The 23,724-nt window shown below is 45.3% G+C and overlaps 1 protein-coding gene across 1 annotated transcript in view; it reads left to right on the top strand.

Moving 5' to 3' along the window:
- Nucleotides 1-23,724, top strand: part of PPP1CC (protein phosphatase 1 catalytic subunit gamma) — a 76,875-nt gene that overhangs the window by 28,786 nt on the left and 24,365 nt on the right. Inside the window, exons 2-3 of the mRNA XM_029571053.1 lie at nt 11,474-11,605; nt 17,626-17,856. Of these exons, the coding sequence (XP_029426913.1) occupies nt 11,474-11,605; nt 17,626-17,856 (363 nt within the window). The remainder of the gene's footprint in view (nt 1-11,473; nt 11,606-17,625; nt 17,857-23,724) is intronic.

Below are 23,724 nucleotides of genomic sequence, written 5' to 3'. Positions count from 1 at the left end.
TACAAAAGCTCCATTGACACTTTGCTACACTTCTGCCCACTTAAAAAGGATAGATGAGAATCCAGTGGTTCTTTAGTGAAGGAAAGGGGCTAAGATTGCCATTGCTGCAGGAGCAGCCTGCTGAAGTACAGGAATAGAGTTCAGCCTGAGATGACTGCCTCCTTCCTATTTGCCTGATGGAGTGGACCTAGAGCTCTGCAGAGCTGTCTGCCTCTCTCATAAAAGGAGAGGAGGAAATATGTGCCCCACTGCTGCTAAAAGGTTACCAGAAGAACCAGATATTTTCTATATTTAGATGTATACCTTACAGTGAATAAGATTATGGTGGCTGAAATTATTTTACATAAAGCATGAGCCAAGGTCTTTGTGTCCAAGGGAAGCTATGTGGGGGAGAAGGGGTGTTTGTTTAGCCTATTGGTTCTTAATCTTTATATCAATTTTGGCTATTCCAAAGCACATTTATCCTGTCTTGAAATGATTCAGATTATAAGTCAAATTCTTTGCTTTCCTAACTTCTAATGCAATTCAGTTGACTTTATCCACATACAACTCCTATGAAAGGATATCAGCATTTGAGAATTGCCTTTCGTGAAGCTAACATTCATTAAAGGCTTCATGCTGTCTTGTGAACACGGATTAGATTTCTATACAGTTAGTTTTTATATTCTATGTATAAAATCTTGTATTCCATTACTTCTGATTTAAAGTCCAGAGTGGGCACAAGTACAAAACATACATAATCACATTAAACAAAACCACAAGCCTTAAACTAAAACAGACTAAATCTGGGCCTGACTGGTAGAGAAGAAGAATAAAATAGATGAGCAACACAGTAGCAGGATAGGAATGGCAAACTTGCTGAAATTAAAAAAAAAAAAAAAAAAAAAGTATATGCATGACCCTTAATTGTTGCTCTAAAGTCCCAGTATGTTTGTACTGCTAGATGGTGAACACTGGAGGTTATACACCTACAGGAGAGGAAGACTTTATTTTCCTCTGAAATTAATGGATAAATATTCATAACTATCTATTCCCTACTTTATAGTTTGCAATATCTGGCACTCCTGTACCCTCTTGGGCTGGCATAATATTCGTTTGGCTATTCTTGGGGGGGGGGGGGGTGTCTGTGTTTCCATATGATGCCAAATATACACCTCTGCATAAGTTTCAATAAACTATTGGGAACTTCTATAGGGAGCGTCTGAAATAGATATAGCAGCCGAGGGAGTTTGTTCATTTTAATGGCAGCTATTCTCCCTATCCAGGATAGCCTAAAATTTGTGCCAAATTTCCAAGTCATGCATGATTTTACTCGTCAATTGTTTATAATTTAGGGACAGTAAGACTGAGCTATCAGCACTCAAGTTTACACCTAGGTAGCAGATGGTGTTCCGTGCCCACTTAAAGAGAATTCTCTTGTAGCTGCATTTGGGAGCCCCCTGGAAGCCAGATTGGCAATATTTGTTTTGTCATAACTTTAAATCCTGATACTCTACTATATGTCTAACTCCTCCATGAGTTTGGGCAGAGATACTGCGGGAGAGCTTATGGTAAACAGTATATCATCGGCAAACATAGAAATTTTGTAGCATGACTCTCCTATTTTCACCTCCTGAATTCTTGGGTTGCCTTGCATGTTGGTCGTGAAGGGTTCCATTGCGAGTGCAAACAAAAGTGGAGAGAGCAGGCGACCCTGTCTAGACCCTCACCATACTGCAAATCTGGGGGAATATCCTCCTTGTACTTTTATGGCTGCCTTAGGTGCAGTATATATAGCTTCTGTACCCACCATATAAAAATTGGAGAAATTTCAGTTTGGTCCTATGTTGGGAACAAAGTCCCAGTGTACTCGGTCGAATGCTTTTTCAGCGTCCATGGCCATTAAAACGGAGGGTAATTTTTCTCCTGCATGTGCTAATTAGATTAAGCACCCTATGGACATTGTCTATTGTGCGCCTGGGAATAAATCCTGACTGATCTGCATGAACCAGATCAGGTAACAAGTGCCCTAGTCTGTTGGCTAAAATTTTAGCTAGCAATTTTATATCTGTTTAGAAGGGAGATGGGGTGGTAAGACTGCATTACAGTATATCTCTTCCTGGTTTGGGCAATAGTTATACCTGCTGTATTGCTGCTTGTTGCCAGATTAGTCTCCTAACAAGTTAAATTCCATAGTGAGCAAGGGGGAAAGTAATTCGGAGTAGTACCCGGTGCTTTTCCGGTTTTTAATTCTTTAATTGCCTGTTCTTTCTTCCATTGATATTTCCTTATTCAGAAATAACTGCTTTCGCTCGTTGGGATGGGGTAATGTGACTGAAGATAAATATTCTGAAACTGCCTCTAGGATTATAGAGGGTTCCTTTGTGTAAAATTCCTGGTAGAAGCACACAAACCTATCCCTAATTAGGTTACCGCTAGTCAATAGCCGAGCTGGCTCGCCATTAATCTTTATAATTTGCGCTTGCGTCCTTTGCTTTTTTTGATGCATGTGCTAGCAGCTTACCAGCCCTCAAAATGGCTTTGTTTTATTAAATCTAATTGATAAGCTGTTTCAGCTCTATTCAATTGTTGTAACTCTTGGCGGTATTCATATAATTTTCCCACATCTTTAATATTTTGAAATCTTTTATGAATAGCTTCTAAATCCTTTATTTTTCCTTGTGTGGTTCTAATTTGGTTTTTATTTATATAAGATGGCCACTCAGTACTACTTTTAATGCCTTCCCAATCAGACACCAGTGAAACCTCCCCATTATTGAGCTGTACACATGACATCCTGGATTTTCTGAACTATTGTTTTTATCCTCTGTCATTTCCATGCTAGTAGTCTCCCCATATCATCGTGTGTGCCCCCCTCTACTGTGACTATAGATAGATATAGCGTCATAGTACAGGGGCATGATCCGACCAAGATAGGTTTATGGAGGCTGCAGCAATTCTATTGGCCAGTAACTTGTCCACTAAGAGCATATCTATCCTGGAGTACAAACTATGTACAGAGGACTAATAAGCATAATCGCATGCATTGGTGTTGAAATGGCACCATATATCCACCACCCCAGGTGATACATCACTTCAATCCCTTACGTTGAAGGGAAGAGACTGAGCTTCTGCCAGAAGTATCCACATGTGGATTCAGTGCCATGTTAAAATCTCCACCTATTATATAAGTCCCCTTGTACTGTTTCTAGTTTAGATTGTAGTTTCTGATAGCAATCAGCCTGATTGTGGGTGGGGCTATACATATTTACTAAAATGTCCTTGCAGATTAGACATTTCCAAAATTAGATATCTCCCTTCTGCATCTTGTTGCAACAGTTGGAAGTCAGCACAAATGGTGTTGGCTATCATTATTCCAACCCCTCCATATCTGTTTGCAGCCGTACTAGGAGTCAAAAATACCTTAGAGAAATGACTATTGCCCCCATTCCTTTGCCTCAAGTGTCTCCTGAAAACATATCAGCTTTTAATTGTTGCTTCTTTATATAGCATATTATGTTTAAAAGGGGAATTCAGACCCTTAACATTGAGATGCTAATCTGAGTAGCCTTGATGGTAAGTCTCAGTGCTTAAAGCACTGAATTCCAATAGATGAGCATGTGATTGCATCCTTTGACTATGAAGAGCCTGCCCCTTATTCCCTTTAGTATCTCTTTTCCCTTGTGATAATTTGGTCCCCAGCTATGCCCCTCAGTCAACTGACCTAGTATCACCTTATAACCTTCCCCTGCCCCCTGTAGATGGATAGGCTAACCAGTCGGCAGCCTAAGGCTTATTGTGAAAATGACATCCGCTGTGTTCCCCTGCTGCCGCATTTTAACATTAACAGTAGTCTTACAGCATATTATTCATAATTCCTTTTCCAGCAGTTCTTCATATTGAGAGGTTAACAAAAAGAAAATAGGATACATACCCAGGTACTGTAGCTAGTGGCATGACCAGTTACAATAAGATTCCTGCCATAGCATACCCCTTCACTAGTTAGCTGTTGCTCATAGTGAGCACCTGGTCACATTAAACTGAAATGTAAATACAAATTTAAGATTGTCTATTGAGATACACATAGCCCCCACTGAATGTGAGCACCTACTGGAGGAAGCTTATCTTAATGCTCAGATTCAGGTGTACCAAAAAAGATTGAAACATGAGCTTATGTTTCTGAGATCCTTGATGACAAGCCCCAGATTGTTGCTGCAGTCTTCGCCTTCCAGAAGTGACCTGTTGCCATCTTGGAGTTTCTTTTAACAGCTCCTGTTCCTGAGGTAATTGATCTGTGGTATCTGATGTGCTGTTCATAATACCTGCTTGCTTAAGTTGCATGGCTTCTGAGTATGTTTTAACTCTAGATGTGACCCCTCCCACTGTAAAGGCCAAGCCAAATGGGAATAACCATTTGTATTTTCTCTCTGCACAGTGCTTCAGTGATCCCTTGCAAACCTTCTCTTTTGGAGGGTCCTTGGTGAGAGATCTGTGAAAAGTGCTATTCTGTGGCCTTGTCAGACCAGTCTCTCTTCCTGCTGCCATGTCTCCTTCAGCTGGAAGTTCCTGAAACAGGCAATTAAGTCTCTTGGCAAACTTTTTCTCTTCGGGCCCAATGACCTATGGGCTCTTTCAAGGGGTATTTCTTCTATATCACTTTCTTCTAACGTTGAGCAAGATATTCTGTACCACAAGCTTAGCATCTTTATGCTCCTGCTCTGGGATTCCACGAAAACAGAGGTTTCCTAGCATGTAGCCAGATGGACTCGGGGCCAATGGGTATTGTGCTCTCCTGATAGCAGAAGGGAGACTGAGTCAGATTTCAAAGCTGTCGTCAGCCTACCATATATCCATGCAGCATGCTTAGCTCTTCGGTATTTCTCAGTCTCCATAGCAGATGTGGACACAAGGGCAGACAATCATGTAGATTATTCCCCACGAAAAACAAGCTGTAGAAAAATTAAGGGTGTAGGTCTTGTGTGAAACAGGATGTTCAAATGTAGTCATGGAAAGGACACTAAGTGATTGTCTGCCCTTGCCCCAAACTGTATGTTGGTAAGACCACCCGTTCGGTGCATACTAGGATCATTGAACACTGTGGGAGGCTATTGTCAAACGCAATAGCAGATACAGGGTCCTGAGAGCAACCTTGACCAAGGGTAACTGTTTAACTCCCTCCCACCCCTGGGGTTTTGTTTATCTGCCTGCATACATAACTTCTCACCTTTTATAGGCTGGTAATTTGGTAATTAAGTGTTATCCATCAAATTTACAAAAATGAGGACTATCCAATGCAACTGCTGTGGAGCCTTTATATTGAGGGTAATCATATGGAAACTTAAGGCTTGCCCCATTTGTTCAGAACTCTCTACCTTGGAAAAGGAACTGGCTGAAATTAAAGCTGAATTAGCTTCAATAAAGAGTGCCAACCACATTTACATTATTCAGGAATTAATTCCCATTACCACAGAATAACCAAAAGTCAAGGAAAAAAATTTACTGTGGGCTCAGGAAGGATAAGACCTGTGACCCACAGACACCTGTTATTGACAGCTGTACAGCCCACAACTCTACACCCCCCCCCTCATACAGGGCATTAAGGAACTCAAACAGTATTACAGTGGGCTCTGGAAGAATTAGACCTGTGATTCAGACACACACTGTATCAAGTGCAACAAGTACAAAATTCCTTCTCTGTACTAAATACTGAAGATCTTCTTGAGAAAAAGATTGAAGTGTTATCTGAAAAGAGGAGAAACCCAATGCATACAGAAATTCCAGATCAGAAACCAAAGAAAAAGCTCACTGTGATGGATAACTGTCATCAGAGGCACTAATCTTTCCCCTTGCACAAATACAAAGGGAAAATTGGATAACAAAACTCAACTAAAGAGGTCACACAAGGAGTCCAGGAACAGCAGTAAACTGAACCAAGAAAGCTGAAAAGCTATGACACAAATACTCATAGTTTGGGCAATAAAATCCCAGATTTGCAAGACCTAATGGTGGAGGCGGACTTTGACGTTGTTTCTGTCACAGAAACGTGGTTTACGGAATCTCATGACTGGGATATGGCAATACCAGGCTATAACTTGTTAAGGAAGGACAGAGGATAGAAAAGGGGGAGGAGTGGCTCTTTGTCAGAAACAATATCCAAGCATCTGAGCTGCAAGGAAGATGGGGCAATGAAGAAGCACTATGGGCCAACCTAAAAAAAGATGGGGCATCCATTTTTATTGGAGTGGTTTACAGACCTCCAAACCAAAAGGAAGAACTGGACAGATCTGATTGAAGACATCCAAAAGATAGGAAATAAGGAGAAGTGGTGATCGTTGGAGACTTTAATATGCCAGATGTAGACTGGAGAATCCCATCTGCAGAATCTAATAATAGAGTAATAGTGGATGCCCTGCAAGTAGCTTTGTTCAAATAAATGGTAATGGAACCCACTAGAGGAGGAGCCATACTTGACTTAGTGCTCACCGATGGAGATAATGTGTCTGTCCAGGTGGGCACCCACCTCTGCAGCAGTGATCATCAAACGGTATAGCTTAATATCACAAAGGATACAGAAAAGAAGCACAAAGACCCAAGTTTTACAGTTCAAAAACACACTTTGATGAAATGGGGAAGTACCTGGAGGAAGAACTAAAAGGCTGGGAGAATGAGATGTGGACCAGTCTAAAGGAGCAGTTACCAGGGCAAGTAATCTATATATTAGGTTTCATTTTTCTTTTGCTTTTCTTTAGTTTTCTATCTTGTTCTCAAAGGAGGTGGCTGACAAAATAAAGGCCAAAAGAACAGCGTTCAAGAAATATAAAAGATCCCAAAGGGAGGAGCACAAAGAAGAATATCTGGTAGAACTGAGGGAGACAAAGAAATTAATCAAGACAGCAAAAAGTCAAGCAGAAGAGGATTGCCAAGGGCATGAAGAGAGGTGACAAAACATTTTTCAGATATATCAGTGAAAAGAGAAGTTCAGTGGCATAGTGAAATTGAAAGGTGGAAAGGATCAATGTGTGGAGAGAGATGAAGAAATGGCAGAAATATTAAATGAATACTTCAGTTCTGTGTTCACTAAAGAGGACCCTGGAGAAGGACTGTCGCTAGTTAACAAACTGGAGGGGAGTGGAGTAGATGTAACTCCATTTACAGTAGAGAATGTATGGGAAGAGCTGGGTAAACAAAGTGGACAAAGCCATGGGGTCTGAGGTTCATCCCAGGATACTGAGGGAGCTCAGATGTGCTGGCAGGTCCGCTGTGTGACCTGTTCACTAGATCCCTAGAAACGGGAGTGGTGCCGAGTGATTGGAGAAGAGCGGTGGTGGTCCCGCTTCACAAGTGGGAACAGAGGCTGGTAACTACAGACCAGTTAGCCTCACTTCGGTGGTAGGAAAAGTAATGGAGTCACTGTTGAAAGAGAGAGTAGTGAACTATCTACAGTTGGGAGAATTGCTGGACCAGAGGCAGCATGGATTCACCACGAGAAGATCCTGTCGGACAAATCTGACTCTCTTTTTGACTGGGTAACCAAGGAATTGGTTCGAGGAAGAGCACTCTATGTAGTCTACTTGGATTTCAGCAAAGCTTTTGATACAGTCCTGCATAGGAGACTGGTGAATAAAATGAGAAGCTTAGGAGTGAGTGCTGAGGTGGTGGCCTGGATTGCAAACTGTTGACGGACAGAAGACAATGTGTGATGGTAAATGGAACTCTCTGAAGAGTGGTTTTAAGCGGTGTACCGCAAGGATCAGTGTTGGGACCGGTCCTGTTCAATATCTTTGAGCGACATTGCGGATGGGATAGAAGTTAAGGTTTCTTTTTGCGGATGACACTAAGATATGCAACAGAGTGGACATGCCGGAAGGAGTGGAGAGAATGAGATGGGATTTAAGGAAGCTGGAAGAGCGGTCTAAGATATGGCAGCTGAGATTCAGTGCCAAGAAGAGCAGAGTCATGCATATGGGGAGTGGAAGTCCGAATGAACTGTATTCGATGGGGGCAGAGGCTGATGTGCACGGAGCAGGAGAGAGACCTTGGGGTGATAGTGTCTAATCATCTGAAGTCGGGGAAACAATGTGACAAGGCGATAGCTAAAGCCAGAAGAATGCTGGGCTGCATAGAGAAGAATATAGAGTAAGAAAAGGGAAGTGATTATCCCTTTGTACAGGTCCTTGGTGAGGCCTCACCTGGAGTACTGTGTTCAGTTCTGGAGACCGTATCTCCAAAGAGACAAGATGGAGGCAGTCCAGAGAAGGTCAACCAAAAAGATGGAGGGTCTTCATCGAATGACTTATGAGGAGAGATTGAAGAATCTAAATATGTACACCCTGGAGGAAAGGAGGAGCAGAGGTGATATGATACAGACTTTCAGATACTTGAAAGGTTTTAATGATCCAAAGACAACCACAAACCTTTTCCATTGGGGGGGGGGAAAAAATCAACAGAACCAGAGGTCATGATTGAAGCTCCAGGGAGGAAGACTCAGAACCAATGTCAGGAAGTATTTCTTCACAGAGAGGGTGTTGGATGCCTGGAATGCCCTGCTGGAGGAAGTAGTGAAGACCAGAACTGGGAAGGACTTCAAAGGGGCGTGGGATACACTGTGGATCCATAGTCTAGAGGACGTGAATGAAGAGTGGGTGGCTGCTACTACCTGGAGATAACCTTATTCAATAAACATACACATGGTTAATGCAACTCCAACATTGCTCTAAGCTTCAACAGCAAGAGGAAATGTGGAAAAAAGGATTTGCATTCACAAAAAAGCGGGGAGTAGCTTGCTTGTTGCGGCGGTTACTACCCCAAACCAAATAAGTCTGATACTATATCCAGCATAGCTCTCTGCTTCAACAGCAGGGGGAACGAAGAAAAGTGGATCTATACACAGACAACCAACAAGGACTGAATTACATAGTCTGGGTAAACAAATAAGCATGAGTGTAGCTTGCTTATTGCGGCGGTTACTACCCCTAACTAAGCTAGATATTTCACTTAGATGCAGTTCCAATACTGCTCTCTACATTAATGGTGTGGGTGGAAGGGAAATAGACCCAAAAGGTTACTAAGAGCCAAGAGAAACAGATAAGTATGAGAAGAGTGTGAAGCTTGCTGGGCAGACTAGATGGGCCGTTTGGTCTTCTGCCGTCATTTCTATGTTTCTGTTCTAACATCCAGTCAAACTGTGCCCCTAGTTCCCCATTGGGTCTATCATGCACATACTGAAATGGATTTGAAGTTTTGGTAATCTGTTGTACCACCTCCAGCAGAAAGGGGTAACTTTCTTGAGATATTAGTATGCAGGGAACAGAAATGAATTCACAAACTGGATTGTCTATCTCCTAAGGGCCTTACTAATGAGAGAATGGCACAATGTCATTTAACATTGCTTTTGTGTTCCTATGTTGTCCTTCTATGATTGGTTTATTTGCTCTGTGCTGGTGCGGTTTCATTTGCGCAGCCCTTCGTGCCAAAAATCAGCCCTTTAAATTCTTGCTCCTGTCAATGCTGACCGCTTTCCCTTGACTCAGATATGGACACTATGTTAAGGTCGTCTCTGCATAATTCATAATGCCCTATTGTACAGTCTGTAGTTTCTCATGAATATTTGTTTTTCTTAGTGGTTGAAAATATACACTTTAATAGTCCCTCCCAACATAGCTTTTGGCGAAACACGGGTCCATGTTGGGGGACCTAGTTGACAACTATTTTACACTGTGAGCTTTTGGAGTAGCCGTATTGAATTCACAAGAAATAAAGAAGAATTTCTTTACCATTAATTTTTGGACTGTGTATCTACTTTGCATCTCCCTCTTTGTGTGGATGCTGTTTGGGGAAGGAGAAGCAACACTTGGGTAGAGTGCAGGGGGAACATCCATATCGGTAACGCTCCGCAGCCATTTTTGCAAGTTGTCCCAGAAAGGAAGCACGAAAGGGCACGTCCACCAGCTATATGCCCACTTGCCCGCAGTTCCTCCAGCACTGATCAGAAATGTGAGGGTACATAGCATGCAGTCGAACTGGAGTCAAGTGCCACCTATACAATAACTTATACAATGCTCTTGGATTGCGGAGGAAATTGAGCTTTTAGTGGTTTGCTGAAACAATATCCAATTATCCTCACTTAATACATCCCCATGGTCAACCGTCCATGCTGTTTGTATGCTTTGTTTAATTTATTCTGTGCTGACAGCTTCATAAGAAATCTCTTGGCCATATCCATAACTTTTCCCTCTGAGTGCAGAAGCCTTGTTGGCATATCAGATTCAGTGGTAGTCCAAAGGCTGCCTGCCTGTTCTCCCTCTAGAAGTTTAGAAACAATGACGAACAGCCCAAGTTTTTCAATAACCATTTGTCTGGTAGCCAATGGAGCTCTTTCAGTATTGGCATCAAATGTTCCCACCATGGTAGGCCATGTGGCATACTAAATCAATTGCAATGCATTCAAAAGTAAGCCCTCTTTGATATCTAAATCTGATTTATAGAAAGAGCAAGCCTTGGGTCTCCTGTGTCACTGCTGCCTAACTATTGAATCTGCTTCTTTAAAGCCTTTCATATCCATGTTATGCAACAAAATATTACATGCATGCCATTCATTTAGAGCAGAGGTGGGGAAACGATGGCCTCTGGGCCAAACCCAGCACAGTGACAGACTTTTTTTTCTGGTCATCCTACTCTGCCCCATCATAACCAGCCTGTCAGCACCATTCAACAATGGCCTAACATTGCGGCCCTTTGTCTACCTGGGTGTTGGCAGCTGGCAGTGATGTCTGAGGTGTAGCAGCATAGGGAGAGGAAGAAGAGGACCACTGTGGCCCTGCAGGAATCTGCAGCTTGGTCAGCAGGGCCTTAGGAGAAATGGTGATATGGCTTTCTCATCAAGGCCATATTTTGGGTCAGCCATGGAGGCTGAAGACTGAGACTGCTGATGGAGAGGCAAAATAAATGTGTGGGTGAGAGCATGCATGTGTGACAATACCTCTTACCCATCTTCCTGCTAATCCATGACAGTCTCAGGCAATCTGGAAATCAAGCTCCCAGGTATGGGGAGTGAGGAACTTTTTTAAAATCCTTAATTTTGATTAGGTGGTATTTGTGTGAAATTTCATGAGTGTTTGGAACATTTTGAGTTTAACTGTTTAGATGTTCTGTTTAACTATTTTGAATTTTTTTATTGGTATGGTGGCTGCTTTTGTCCTCATACTGTATGATATATTTACCACTGTAACTACCCCTCACCCCTACTCAGAGTTCTAAGGGGGGCTTGCCCTGCACCGCCCCAGCCCTGGTTCCAATAAGCCCTGCTTTAAAAAAAAAAAACAAAAAAACAAACCTCTAATTTAGACTAGTAACAGAATTAAGTGGTATCTGGTATACTGAAATTGAGCAGGGTACAAAGGACTTTACATAGTACCTTGTGTGCTTTTTCATCTTGAAGTTCATAAGTTTTTACTGGTTTAATTGGGTGATATTTTTTTTTTCTCTCCCTAAACAGTGAGGGGATCAAAACCTGGTAAAAATGTTCAGCTTCAAGAGAATGAAATTAGAGGACTATGCCTGAAGTCACGTGAGATTTTTCTGAGTCAACCTATTCTACTAGAGCTTGAAGCTCCACTTAAAATATGCGGTAAGTATTTAACATATGTTGCTTTTGGATATTGGTTTGGGGAAAGGTCTGATTTACTATAGGTATGATGAGGAAAATGGAGAGGCTAGACAAAAAAACCATCAAACATAATTCAAGTTCAAAATCTAGAAGCTAGTTCAGGGGTCGGGAACCTATGGCTCGTGAGCCAGATGTGGCTCTTTTGATGGCTGCATCTGGCTCGCAGACAAATCTTTAAAGTGAAAATCTAACATTACCCCAGAACCCTTTATAAATATTGGTTACATTGGCCACCCTCCAGTCTTCAGGTACAGTGGATGGTTTTAATAAGTTACAAATTGTAACTAATCAGAAATTTCATTTTTTAGTTCCTTCAGTACCCTAGGATGCATACCATCCAGTCCAGGTGATTTGCTACTCTTTTTAGTTTGTCAATCTGGTCTACTGCATCTTCCAGATTAATGATTTTGTTCAGTTTGACTCATCACCCTTGAAAACCATCTCGGATTGGTATCTCCCCAACATCCTCATTAGTAAACACAGAAGCAAAGAATTCATTTAGTCTTTCTGCAATGGCCTTATCTTCCCTAAGAACCCCTCTTAACCCCTTGGTCATCTAATGGTCCAACTCCCTTGCAGGTTTCTTGCTTCGGATATATTTAAAATTTTTATTATGAGTTTTTTCCTCTGCAGCCAACTCCATTTCAAATTCTCTTTGCCTGTCTTAATGTTTTACACTTAACTTGACAATGCTTATGTTTTATCCTATTTACTTCAGATAGATCCTTCCAATTTTTGAAGGATGTTTTTTTTTGGCTAAAATAGCCTTTCACCTCACCTTTTAACCATGACTGTAATCGTTTTGCCTTCTTTCCACCTTTCTTAGTGTGTGGAATACATATGAACTGTGCAACTAGGATTGTATTTTTAAACAGTGTCCATGCCTGTTCAACACTTTAACCTTTGCAGCTGCACCTTTCAGTTTTTTCTATTTTCCTCATTTTATCAGTTTCCCTTTTGAAAATTTAGTTAGCTATAGATTTAGGTGGTTTCTCCTGCATATAGGGGAGCTAAAGAGCATTGAAATAGCAGGAGTTTGGGGGTATTTGTCAGGTCTATCCAGTACCGAGCGGTAGGAAGAGCTGCGTTAGTGCCCGGCGCACCCGCGGTTGCCGCACGCACAGTGCAGCTCACCTACCGCTCAATCCTGAACTATAATTTCATGCAAATGTAAACCGCGTCTAAGAAGGGTCCGTGAAGCGTTAGGCCCACGCAACCCATTTTACTGGATAGAGCGCCTATACAGTATCCTGGGTGCGCGGGCCTAACACTTCACGCCACGCTGGTATCTCATTTCAAATGTCATTTGAAATGACAGATACCAGGAAGTCGGGACTGCCAGTCCCCCCCTCCCCTCCTCCCGAAGCAGGGCGAGAAAAGCAGCCTTGCTCCGGGAGAAGGGACTGGCAGTACGAAGCGGCGAAGCAACTTACTTTTTGCAGCCCCCTCCGGACATCGGACGACCTCTCTGCCTCCAGCTGCTCGCGAAGATGGACGCCTGCAAAAAGTAAGTTGCTTCGCTGCTTCACACTGTCATTGTCTCTTCTTCCCTCCTCCCGAAGCAGGGCGCGAAAAGCAGCCTTGCTCCGGGAGGAGGGAAAAAGGGGCTGGCAGTACGAAGCGGCGAAGCAACTTACTTTTTGCAGCCCCCTCCGGACATCGGAGGGGGCTGCAACGTTTTTTTCGCTTTTTTTTTTTTTTGCTTCGGGAGGAGGGGAGGACTGGGGCTGCCCCGGAGACCGGCACCCATGATCGCGGCCGGGGCAGGTGAGCAGGGGCTGGGGGAAAGCTTGCCACCTACCCTTACCCCTGCCTCTACCGCAGGGGTAAGGGTAGGCGGTAAGTTAGGAGGTTAAACGCGCGGCAAAACTGCAGGGAAAGATAGCGATAGTCGGGGCATGGGTTACGGGATGCTAGGGAATAGCTAATTCGCTCGTTTGCATGCAATATACATGCCGCGTGCGGAAGGGGTTGCCCGGGGATTTTAGGACGCGGTAGGAGTAGGTTAAAGGGGATTCGGGATCGCAGGAAGGGCTAACGCGGCCGGAAAGTGAGTAGAATGCGGGTTAGGAGCGGGGTAAACGTGGCCGCACTTTACTGGATAGACCTGTACGTTAGGATTGTGGAAGGGCAGATTTTAATTAAGCCAAGTAGCAAGTCATTTGGCCTATTAAGAGTCTATAAAAAAAACCCCAGCTAATGACCTGTGTGGGTCTCTGGAAAGAATGATTAGAAAGGGGTCACTTGAGAAACACTTGATCTAATTGACTAAAAAGCTGCTAGAAATCTTTCTGGGGCAGTCTTCAGAAAGCAGAGCTAGGAGGGGAGGATCAAACTTCTCATTTCCCTAGGAGCCACAAACAGAGCAACAAAAATATAACCCAGCATTGTCATCACATTCACACATGCTATAACAGAATTAGCAAGGTTGGCTTATCTGCAAGCAGGGGATGTTACCAGATGTTGAAAAACTAGATATCTTCTATCAATTTTGTTTTCAAACAGTTTACTTGGGATATTTTCCATGGTGCTTTTTTTAATGTGGGAGGAGGTTCCAATTGCTTTTTGCTGCCTTTGGTTTCCAGCTCAATCCAAATTGGTCTCTACTTGGGTGATGCCATGAACCTTATATGCAATCTCCCTTTCCTTGGCTATCAATCTCTTCCATTGCAGCCAGGGGTCACAAAACACAGCTCCCTACAGTCCACATGCACCTTTTCTGGCCACAAATGTTGCCATTGAGGGTAATTAAGACGCCCATCTCAGAGCCCAATGTAACAAAATTGAATTAACAATGCTGGAATTTAGCATTTTTCTTTACTTGCATATTAAACCAGGTTAACCCTGATGCAGTAAGCAAATGATGTGCAAATACAACAGGACTTTAAAAAAGTATGCTAAACTTAATCTTTCTACCTCAGCCAGGTATGCTAAAAACTGTAGCAAAGTGTTTGAGGGGGGGGGGGACCCTTTAACTTAAAAAAAATAAAATAAAATAAATTTAGAGGTACTCTAGTCCAGCCTCCAATCCCTTCTAGTTGGGGGATTCCAGAACACCCCACTCTTACAGGCCCTCCTGTAGCCCCTTGCGCATTCTGTAGAAATGCTGCCTTCTGTCTTACTGGCCATTTAAAAAAAAATAGTAAGGGTTCATTTGAGATCACGGACTGGAGTTAAACTTCCAGTGCTGAATGCTTAAATTCACATTTTAACACATCCACCTGCTTTGGGAAGATCAAATGTTATGCCGGGTCAGCACAAAAGTACATTGAGCCTAGCATCCTGTTTCCAAAAGTGGCTAGTTCAAGTCATTAGGGCAGTGGTTCTCAACCTTTTTTCTGTCGGGGACACACCTGACAGATGGTTCTCACATGCGTGACACACTGACCCATGATCGTCACAGGGCTAGATGTAAATGTACAGTTTGCATCCACGGGAACCCCCCTGATCCACAATAATGGATGTAAAGCAGAATTATGACATTCCCCATTCAACTCACTCTACAAAAAAGATATTCTGGTTCTGGTAAATCAATCTCAGTAACAGCAACTCAAACTCCTTCTTTCAGGCTCAATAGCCCTACTTATGAAAAGACAGCAGTTTACCACCAATGCATGTCCTCTTGAGAAAATGCAACAAATAAGACTGATAACACTTACATGCTAGTAAAATATCTCTGTAACAGACACAGAACCGACCTAACATACTCCCAGGATCTGTAGTAATGCACATAAACTAATCTGCACACAGTTACACCTGTATTATGGAATACACTCAAACAGGAGCAACCCTATCTATGAAAAGGCAACACTACAAATATTAAATCAGGCCCTAAAAACCAATACACCTCTTATTAGGAAAACAGAACTAGCAAGCAGCTATAGATCCCCACACAGAAATAATTGTAAAACTATACTAATAAGCAGAATAAATGTTTCATAACAACTATGAACAGAATAACATCCAACAATTAAACTCATAAAAACTATTAAATTCTCCAAACACCAATAAAATATTTCAAAAGCACACATCACATAATATTAAATTAAAATGGCAGTCAATCAAGAAAAATAAACTGTCACCTTTACTTACCCCCTCCAGCAGCTCTTCTACTCCTCTTCCATGCAGGCTGTAGCACACACCAGAAGCAGCAGTAGTGGCTAAGCTCTATACTCATGGTCCTCTTCCTTAGGGCCCATGTCTCTCTCTCACACACCATACCAGTCATGCCCCCATGACCAGTTTCTGTCTCTCACACACCAATCATCTCCCAGTCTTTGACAAACACACCAGCCACCTTCCTGAACAGTTTCTCTCATGCCATACACACACAGGCTTCCCACTCCCGTGTTCCACTTACATATATGGGCTTCTCACTTTCTCTTTCTCACATACACTCACCAGTCTCTCACGCCCATGCTTGTTCTCTCCACATGCACAGGCTTCTCATTCCCATAATCACTTTCTTTCTCTCACACATACACACACACACACACCCGTCACCTGATCTCTCTCATGCATACACACAGGCTTCCCACTTCCATGTTCTGTCTTACATACAAAGGCTTCTCCCTCCCATGCTGTGTCTCACACACCCAGGTTCTCACTCCCATGCTCACTCTTCACATGCACAGGCTTCTCATTCCCATAATCACTTTCTCTGTCACACACACACACACACACCCAGCCTCTCTCTCATTTCCATGCTCGCTCTCCACGTGCACAGGCTTCTCATTCCCTGAATCACATACACACCAGTCACACCGTCACCTTACCAACCAGTCTCTCTCATATACATGCGCACACACAGGCTTCCCACTCCCATGCTTTCTTTCACATACACCCCCACAACACCAGGCTTCTTACTCCCATGCTTTCTCACATACCCAGATTTCTCACTTCCATGCTTTTTCTCTCGCGCGCACACACACACACATCCCTGCCTCTAACACTCTCACATACACATCAGTCATCTCCTTGAGCAGTCACATTCATTGTCTTTCACATACACATACATCAGCTCTCTGACCAGTTTCTCTCAATCACACACACTCTCGATCAAATACATTCTCTCACTTACACACAGGCTGGCTGGCTGCTTCTCTCTCTTTCTGTCATTCACTTCCTCTTCCCCCCCCCCCCCCCCCCCCCCCGCCCCCGAGCACAAACGGTAGCTGCTCCTCCTCCAGCCCCCGCAGGCCAAGAAGGAAGAATTCCATCGATCGCAGGAGGCTCATGCTGCTCTCTCCTTTCCCAATTACAGTCTGCTGCAATAGCTTGGGGGCCGATGCTGCAGCGGCCGCTGCTAGTTTATCACGCGGCACGGCCTTTCTTCTTCCCGCGCACCGCGTATCACTTCTTGGTCCGGGGGGGAATGCAGGCGCGGGAAGAAGAAAAGGCCAGCCGCGGATGCCACAGCTTTTTTTTGCACCGCTGCCGTTCCCGCTGGGCTTGAACGTGCTGATAGCCCAGCGGCAACGGCAGCAGGGAAGAAAGAGCAGCGGGAGGGACCGGGAGCCACGCGACACCCCTGCCGGTGCTTGGCGACACACTGGGGTGTCGCGACACACCGGTTGAGAACCGCTGCATTAGGGAGTACCCATCAGATCCCAAACAGTAGGAAATATCTAATCCCTTCATTTAAATAGGATATGCAAGGAGGTGTGCTAATTTGTACACATTTTATTTTTTGAGTGCTAATATTTTGAGTTCAGTCTAGTGCATACATGTGCAAAAACAATAAATGTGCACAAAGCTTAGCGTACTACTACATTGGCTTCTTAGTGGCTGAATACACCTTTGAAGCACCTATGTATGGCCCTAGGAGCAGAAGTAAGACTTTGAATTAAACCTGAATCTCCTACATGTCAATATGCCATTGCCCTTGAGCTAACCATCTAGTAGCTTTTATTTTACATCAGGTACTTGATAAAAGATATCACTAAAAATAGTTACAGGTTAACTTTTTTTTTTTTTTTAAGGGGATATCCACGGACAGTACTATGACTTGCTGCGACTCTTTGAATATGGTGGTTTTCCACCTGAGAGCAACTACCTCTTCCTTGGAGACTATGTGGATAGAGGAAAGCAGTCCTTAGAAACTATCTGCCTGCTACTGGCCTACAAGATCAAATATCCAGAGAATTTTTTCCTACTCAGAGGCAACCATGAATGTGCCAGCATTAATAGAATTTATGGCTTTTATGATGAATGTAAGTATGCTGTTTAATTGCTGTTAAAATTTGATCTTCCTTTCTGTTAATCTTTCTGTTCAGATGTTTTTAATGGACTTGTAACATACATAAAAAAAAAAGTTACAATGGACAAGCATCAAATTCAATAGAAAACTACAAAATACCCATTCTTAATAGTTCAGGGCCTAATATGAGAGGAGCAATAACCAAAGAAAAATATCACCACATCAAAGAAAAAAACAGCTGTCATGCTAACTCTCATACTATTTAAATATGAATAGACCATAGCTGGATTTCAAAACAGACTACTTTAGTTTACTTGAATAAAGTTGGAGGTTCTGGATTTTTAAACTTAACCTGACATCTAGTTGGGTATTTCAATATTTAATTCTGTCCCCCAAGCTCAATATCTTTGGCTGATAGACCAGAAAGTCTCCATCTGTCCTAAACAAGGCCAAATGTAAGATTATGGCACACAGAGGACCAGAGTTGGGAAACTTTGCCCTCAGAAGATGGGTGTCTTCAGAATTTATAGAGGAGCTGGAAAAATATCTGCTTTTGAAGATTGGGCAACTTCTGTGCCAAACTCGCTGGCAGTGTTGAAACAGCTGAAAACACTAGAGGCTAAAGTAGTGGACTCAGAGGAACAGTCTTAATTGAATATAAGATTCCTGAATATAACCCATTTGTCTGGACAGATCTGGGTTTATTCATCCCTACCAGCAGATGGAGGTAAGGAACAAAACTTTGGGCACTGCCACATATACAAGAGTGCCACCTGCAGTCCCTCAGTATTTCTCTACCTCCAGCAGATGGTAGAGGTGCTAAACCTGCAGTTCTGACTGAGGTGGTGTGAGGAAAACTTGCTCCCTGAGGTGCCAGGTTCCTGGACAAGGGCCATCCCTAGGGTAGAGCCAGGCAAACGGGGTTGGATACCCCTGCCTAGTTCAGCTGCATCTCCAGGACCTGGATAGCCAGTGGTCTGGCTCCCTCAGTGGGACCCGAAGCCCCGCTCTGGCCAGAACACATTTCAGGAAAGTACCCAACATTTTTTTTTCCTCCTATGGAGACTTATCTGGGGTGTCTGCCTCTAATTTAATTTACAAAAAAAAAAAAAAACCTGCTTTGTGACTGAGGCAGCTCAGAGAAACCCGAGCTGCTCGAGTACAGAAGCCTCTGGGATCGTCGCGGGTGGGTCCAGAGGTAAGCAGAGGCAATTTCTCCCTGGGGGGTGGTCAATTAGCTGTTTTTGCTATTTCAGCAGACTGAGCTGCACAGCCGTTGCAGCGTGCAGTTTTTTCTGCTGGCTCAGAGGCCGGTCTTTCTGACAAACATAACTCTGCTTTGCAGTCAATATACAGCAGTCTTTCGGCATAGATCTTCAGGGCGGGCCTCTGGACTGATCTATGGTATTACAGGAACGAAAATTAGCAGGTAAGTACCAATTTTCCTATTGTGGGGGTCCTGGAAAAATGAGTTCTTGGAAAAATTCCTCCATGAAGTACCTTGCTTAGAAATTGATAAGAGGATGGCAGGAAACAATCAGCCTGGCAATTTCCTATGAGCATTTCTGGCTAAACTGCACTGATTCCAGACCAAAGAGTGGGTCCTGAAGTGAGCATGGGAACTCTGCCCCTTAATGTATCAGGGAAGTCACATGGCCATCTTATTTAGAGCTTCTCTATACAGACGTTCATGTAACATCACATCAGTTTACATAGAATTCAGGTTACTTCCCACTACAGCGGAGAGCAGAATATCTGAAAGTCAAAACTTCTACATGAGCAGAAAATAAAGTTGACTCCTCTATCCAGCTAAATGATTTTAGCAAGTGGGTCCTGGAAGAGCTTTGACATGCTGCATAAGGCAATGGTATCACATCAATAGCTAAAGATGGCTACTCCCCATCTAGACAAGGAAACTGGCTCTGGGTGAGCCAGCCTGGGGAAGGAAAATGGAGGGAATCTTGTGGGAAATTTGGGCTTCTCTGGGGCAACTGATAACTGCTTTGAGTGATAAGGATGAATGGCCTAGCCTGTCAGCATGTATGGGTGCTCTGACTTCAATAATTAGTGCTGTGCATGATTCTGGTCACTCTGAAGGGGAAAGGAGCATGACCAGCTAGCATTGCTGCAATCAGAGCAGAGTGACTACTGAGGCATATTTTATATAGGACTGGCTAGCTGATGGGAGGTGAGAAATGTAGATCTGTTAAGACAACTTGTCTGCTGCCTGATAAGCTTTTGTGTAAGATATAAAAAAAAAAGGAAATCTTGCACTTACATTGGGGAACAGTGGGGGGTGGATGGGAGGGGAGATATAAAAGGTATAGGTATGGATATTAGGTGTGGCCAGGGGGAGTGCTATGGGAGAGCATACCTGGAGATGTGTGGGGGAGGGAGTAGGAGTGTGATGTGATGCAACAAGCTTGTATTCCCTGTACGTACCTGGATCAGTCCAGACAGTGGGTTATATCCCCCGACCAGCAGATGGAGTCAGAACAGAGTTTGAGAGCATCAGCATATAGAGTAGTGCACCCTCTGCTGGAGCTCAGTATTCTTCTGACTCCAGCAGATGTGAGTGGGGGGATCCACTAGCTCCCCCAGATTGACAGGGTTTCTTCATTTTTGGTTATTTCTTTCTTTTTCTCCACAGTATTTCCCTGTCTTATGTTTCTCTTCATTTTGGATCCTTAAAATTAAAAAAAAAAAAAAAAACTTTTCAATTTTTGAGGAGGTGTGTGTCTGTGGCTCTGCCTTCTCTATTCTGTACTCATTTCCTCTTCCGTTGGGGTAAGTGGAAGTTTTTTGAGTTTTTTTTCTCCACAGGTTTGCTTCTTTTTGGTGGTGCCCCGTGGATGCCGGTGGTTCTGGCCACTCCACGTGTCGTTTGTGGGTCCCACGGTTCGCAAGCTCCGCCCGTGGGTGTGTGCTCAACTGAAACTGGTGTTTTCCCCCGCAGTTCCTGGACCCCTTCGGCGGGTTGTTAAGGCTATTACAGGCCCCCGCGGCACTAGCTCGTTTTTGGGGCCCCCCCCCCCCCGAGGCTTTTTTTCCCGGTGCTTACATGCCATGGTCCTCGGTGTGAGGCCTGTGGTGAACCGGGGAATCAATTTCTGAGGGAGGGGGTTTGTGAGCGGTGCTTCCCCGACGGGGAAGGCACCCTGCAGTCCTCCGGTGCGATTTCGGACCTGCCGCCGCCTCAGCCCGGGCAGCGCGGGCCGGCCACGACGCCGCCTTTGGCGGGAACGGCTGCCATTTTAGGGGGACAGCGTGAGACGGACTCGCTCCCAGATGCAGACAGGATTGGTTGCACTGGCTCTCAACAGGCTTTGCCCCTGGCGGGGGGTTTGCCCGACCAGGGCTCCCAGGACGGTCCCCCCCAGGGATTCCAATCGGCTCCCCGTTTTTCTCACCTGATTTTATTCTGGCAATGCACATGGCTTATTTGCAGGGTATGGGAGCGCAGGCGCCAAATCCCCTGGGGGCCCCTCCCCCCAAGGTTCCTAAACTTGCTGTTCGTCTCACCGCCTCGCCCGTTACGCCTGGATCCCTGCCGGGTCCCTCTCCCGTGCCACCCCGGCGTACCACGGGGGCAGCTTCACCGGTGAGAGACGACTCCCTGGAACCCCCGGAGGCGCATCCGGATGGACATACGGAGGGGGACGACCCTCGAGCCCTACGGATTTTTCAAAAAGAAGAGCTGGATGAACTCATCCACCATATTATTCAGGAGCTGGACCTCGACCCACCTCCAGATCCTCCGATCCCTGTGGCTCCTGCCGTCGCCACCTCTTCTCGCAAAGGGGATCCAGTACTTGCCGCCCTCCGTCCTAGGGCAAGGGCTTTCCCTATCCATGAGTCCTTCCTACAGCTTCTCACCAGGGAGTGCGACACTCCCGAGGTGTCCTTGAAAGTCACACGTGCCATGGAAAAGCTATACCCGCTCCCTGAGGATTTTTTTGGATCTTATCAAGGTGGATTCAGCGGTGTCGGCAGTGACCAAGAGGACGACCATCCCAGTCACAGGTGGAACAGCCTTGCGGGATACGCAGGACCGTAAACTAGAAACCTTCCTCAAGAGGGTCTTCGAAGTCTCCGCCCTAGGTATGCGGGCCGTGATGTGCAGTTCGCTCGCGCAAAGGGCCAGCTTACTCTGGGTACAGCAGCTTTTCACCTCTCAGGAGTTGCCCCCTGAAGAGGCCGCCCAGGCGGACCGTCTGGAATCTGCCATAGCATACGGGGCGGACGCCTTGTATGATCTTTCGCGTAATGGTGCGGTCCATGGTTTCGGTTGTAGCAGCCCGGCTCTTATGGCTTCGCAACTGGGCGGCGGATGCTTCCAAGTCGAGCCTTGGCTCCCTCCCCTTTCGGGGGAAGTTTTTATTTGGAGAGGACCTGGATCAGATCATCAAGTCACTGGGGGAAAATTCGGTGCATCGGCTGCCGGAGGATAGACAGCGTTCCTTCAGGTCATTTTCTTCCAGTAGAACCAGGGCCAGGGCACAGCGACGTTATAGGTCTTACCGGCAGTCTGGTTCCCGGATACAGCCGACAAGATCCCAGCCTTGGTCTCGTTCCTTTCGTGGGCGGAGGCCCGCGAGAGAGGGTCCAGGGCAGGGAAATCCGCCCACAGTCATCCCAATGATGCCAAAGGAGCCCACTTCTCACCTCCCCGGATCGGAGGCCGCCTCAGACTTCTACGAGGAGTGGGCAGTTATCTCCACGGACCAGTGGGTGCTGGACACCATAAGAGACGGTTACGCCTTGGAGTTTGTCCACCCCCGAGGGACCGGTTCATCTTCTCCCCCTGCGGTTCGGATCTCAAGAGGATAGCGGTTCAACAAACACTAGACCAACTGCAGGAAATAGGGGCCATCATTCCCGTCCCCTTCGAGGTGGGCTTGGGCCACTATTCCATTTACTTCATCGTTCCCAAAGGACGGTTCCTTTCGGCCCATCCTGGACTTGAAGGAGGTAAACAAGGCCCTCAGGGTCAGCCGGTTCCACATGGAGACTCTTCGATCAGTGATTGCCGCAGTGCACAAGGGAGAATTCCTCGCTTCACTGGATCTCTCGGAAGCATACTTGCACATTCCCATCCTGCCGGCTCACCGGCGGTATCTTCGCTTCAAGATTCTCGGTCAACACTTTCAGTTCAAGGCGCTTCCCTTCGGTTTGGCGACCGCACCTCGGACCTTCACAAAGATCATGGTAGTGGTGGCAGCGTCCCTCCGCAAGGAGGGTATCCTAGTACATCCGTACCTAGACGACTGGCTGATTCGAGCGAAGTCCTTCTCACATGGTCAGACCTCAGTGGCCAGAGTAGTACAATTCCTACGCTCTCTGGGCTGGGTGGTGAACCTTCCAAAGAGTTCCCTTGTGCCCTTGCAACACCTGGATTTCTTAGGAGCGAGCTTCGATACCCGGCGGGGTATGGTGTTCCTGCGCCAGGACAAGGCGCAAGCCCTGAGGGAGCACGTGTCTCGGTTTTCGGCTTTGGAAGAACCAACCGCCTGGAATTATCTGCAGCTCCTGGGAGTAATGGCCTCCACCATCGACATGGTACCCTGGGCGTTTGCACACCTGCGTCCACTGCAAGCGTCCTTGCTATCCCGTTGGAAACCAGTGTCCCAGGAGTATCGGGTGATCCTGCTACTTCCACCATTAGCCAGGAAAAGCCTGGATTGGTGGCTCGTCCCCTCACATCTGGCTCGGAGTCTCGCTCGAGGTTCCCAATTGGGTGGTGGTGACCACCGATGCCAGCCTCGCGGGATGGGGCGCCGTCTGCGAAAGAAGCGCCACGCAGGGGACTTGGACGCCACAGGAGGCAAAGTGGCCAATCAATCGCCTGGAAACGAGAGCGTGCGTTTCGCTCTTCAGCGTT

This window comes from Rhinatrema bivittatum, chromosome 11 (assembly GCF_901001135.1).
Source record: "Rhinatrema bivittatum chromosome 11, aRhiBiv1.1, whole genome shotgun sequence".
NCBI lineage: Eukaryota > Metazoa > Chordata > Amphibia > Gymnophiona > Rhinatrematidae > Rhinatrema > Rhinatrema bivittatum.
Note: the sequence above shows the minus strand (reverse complement) of the source record. Positions and strands in the feature narration are given on the sequence as shown.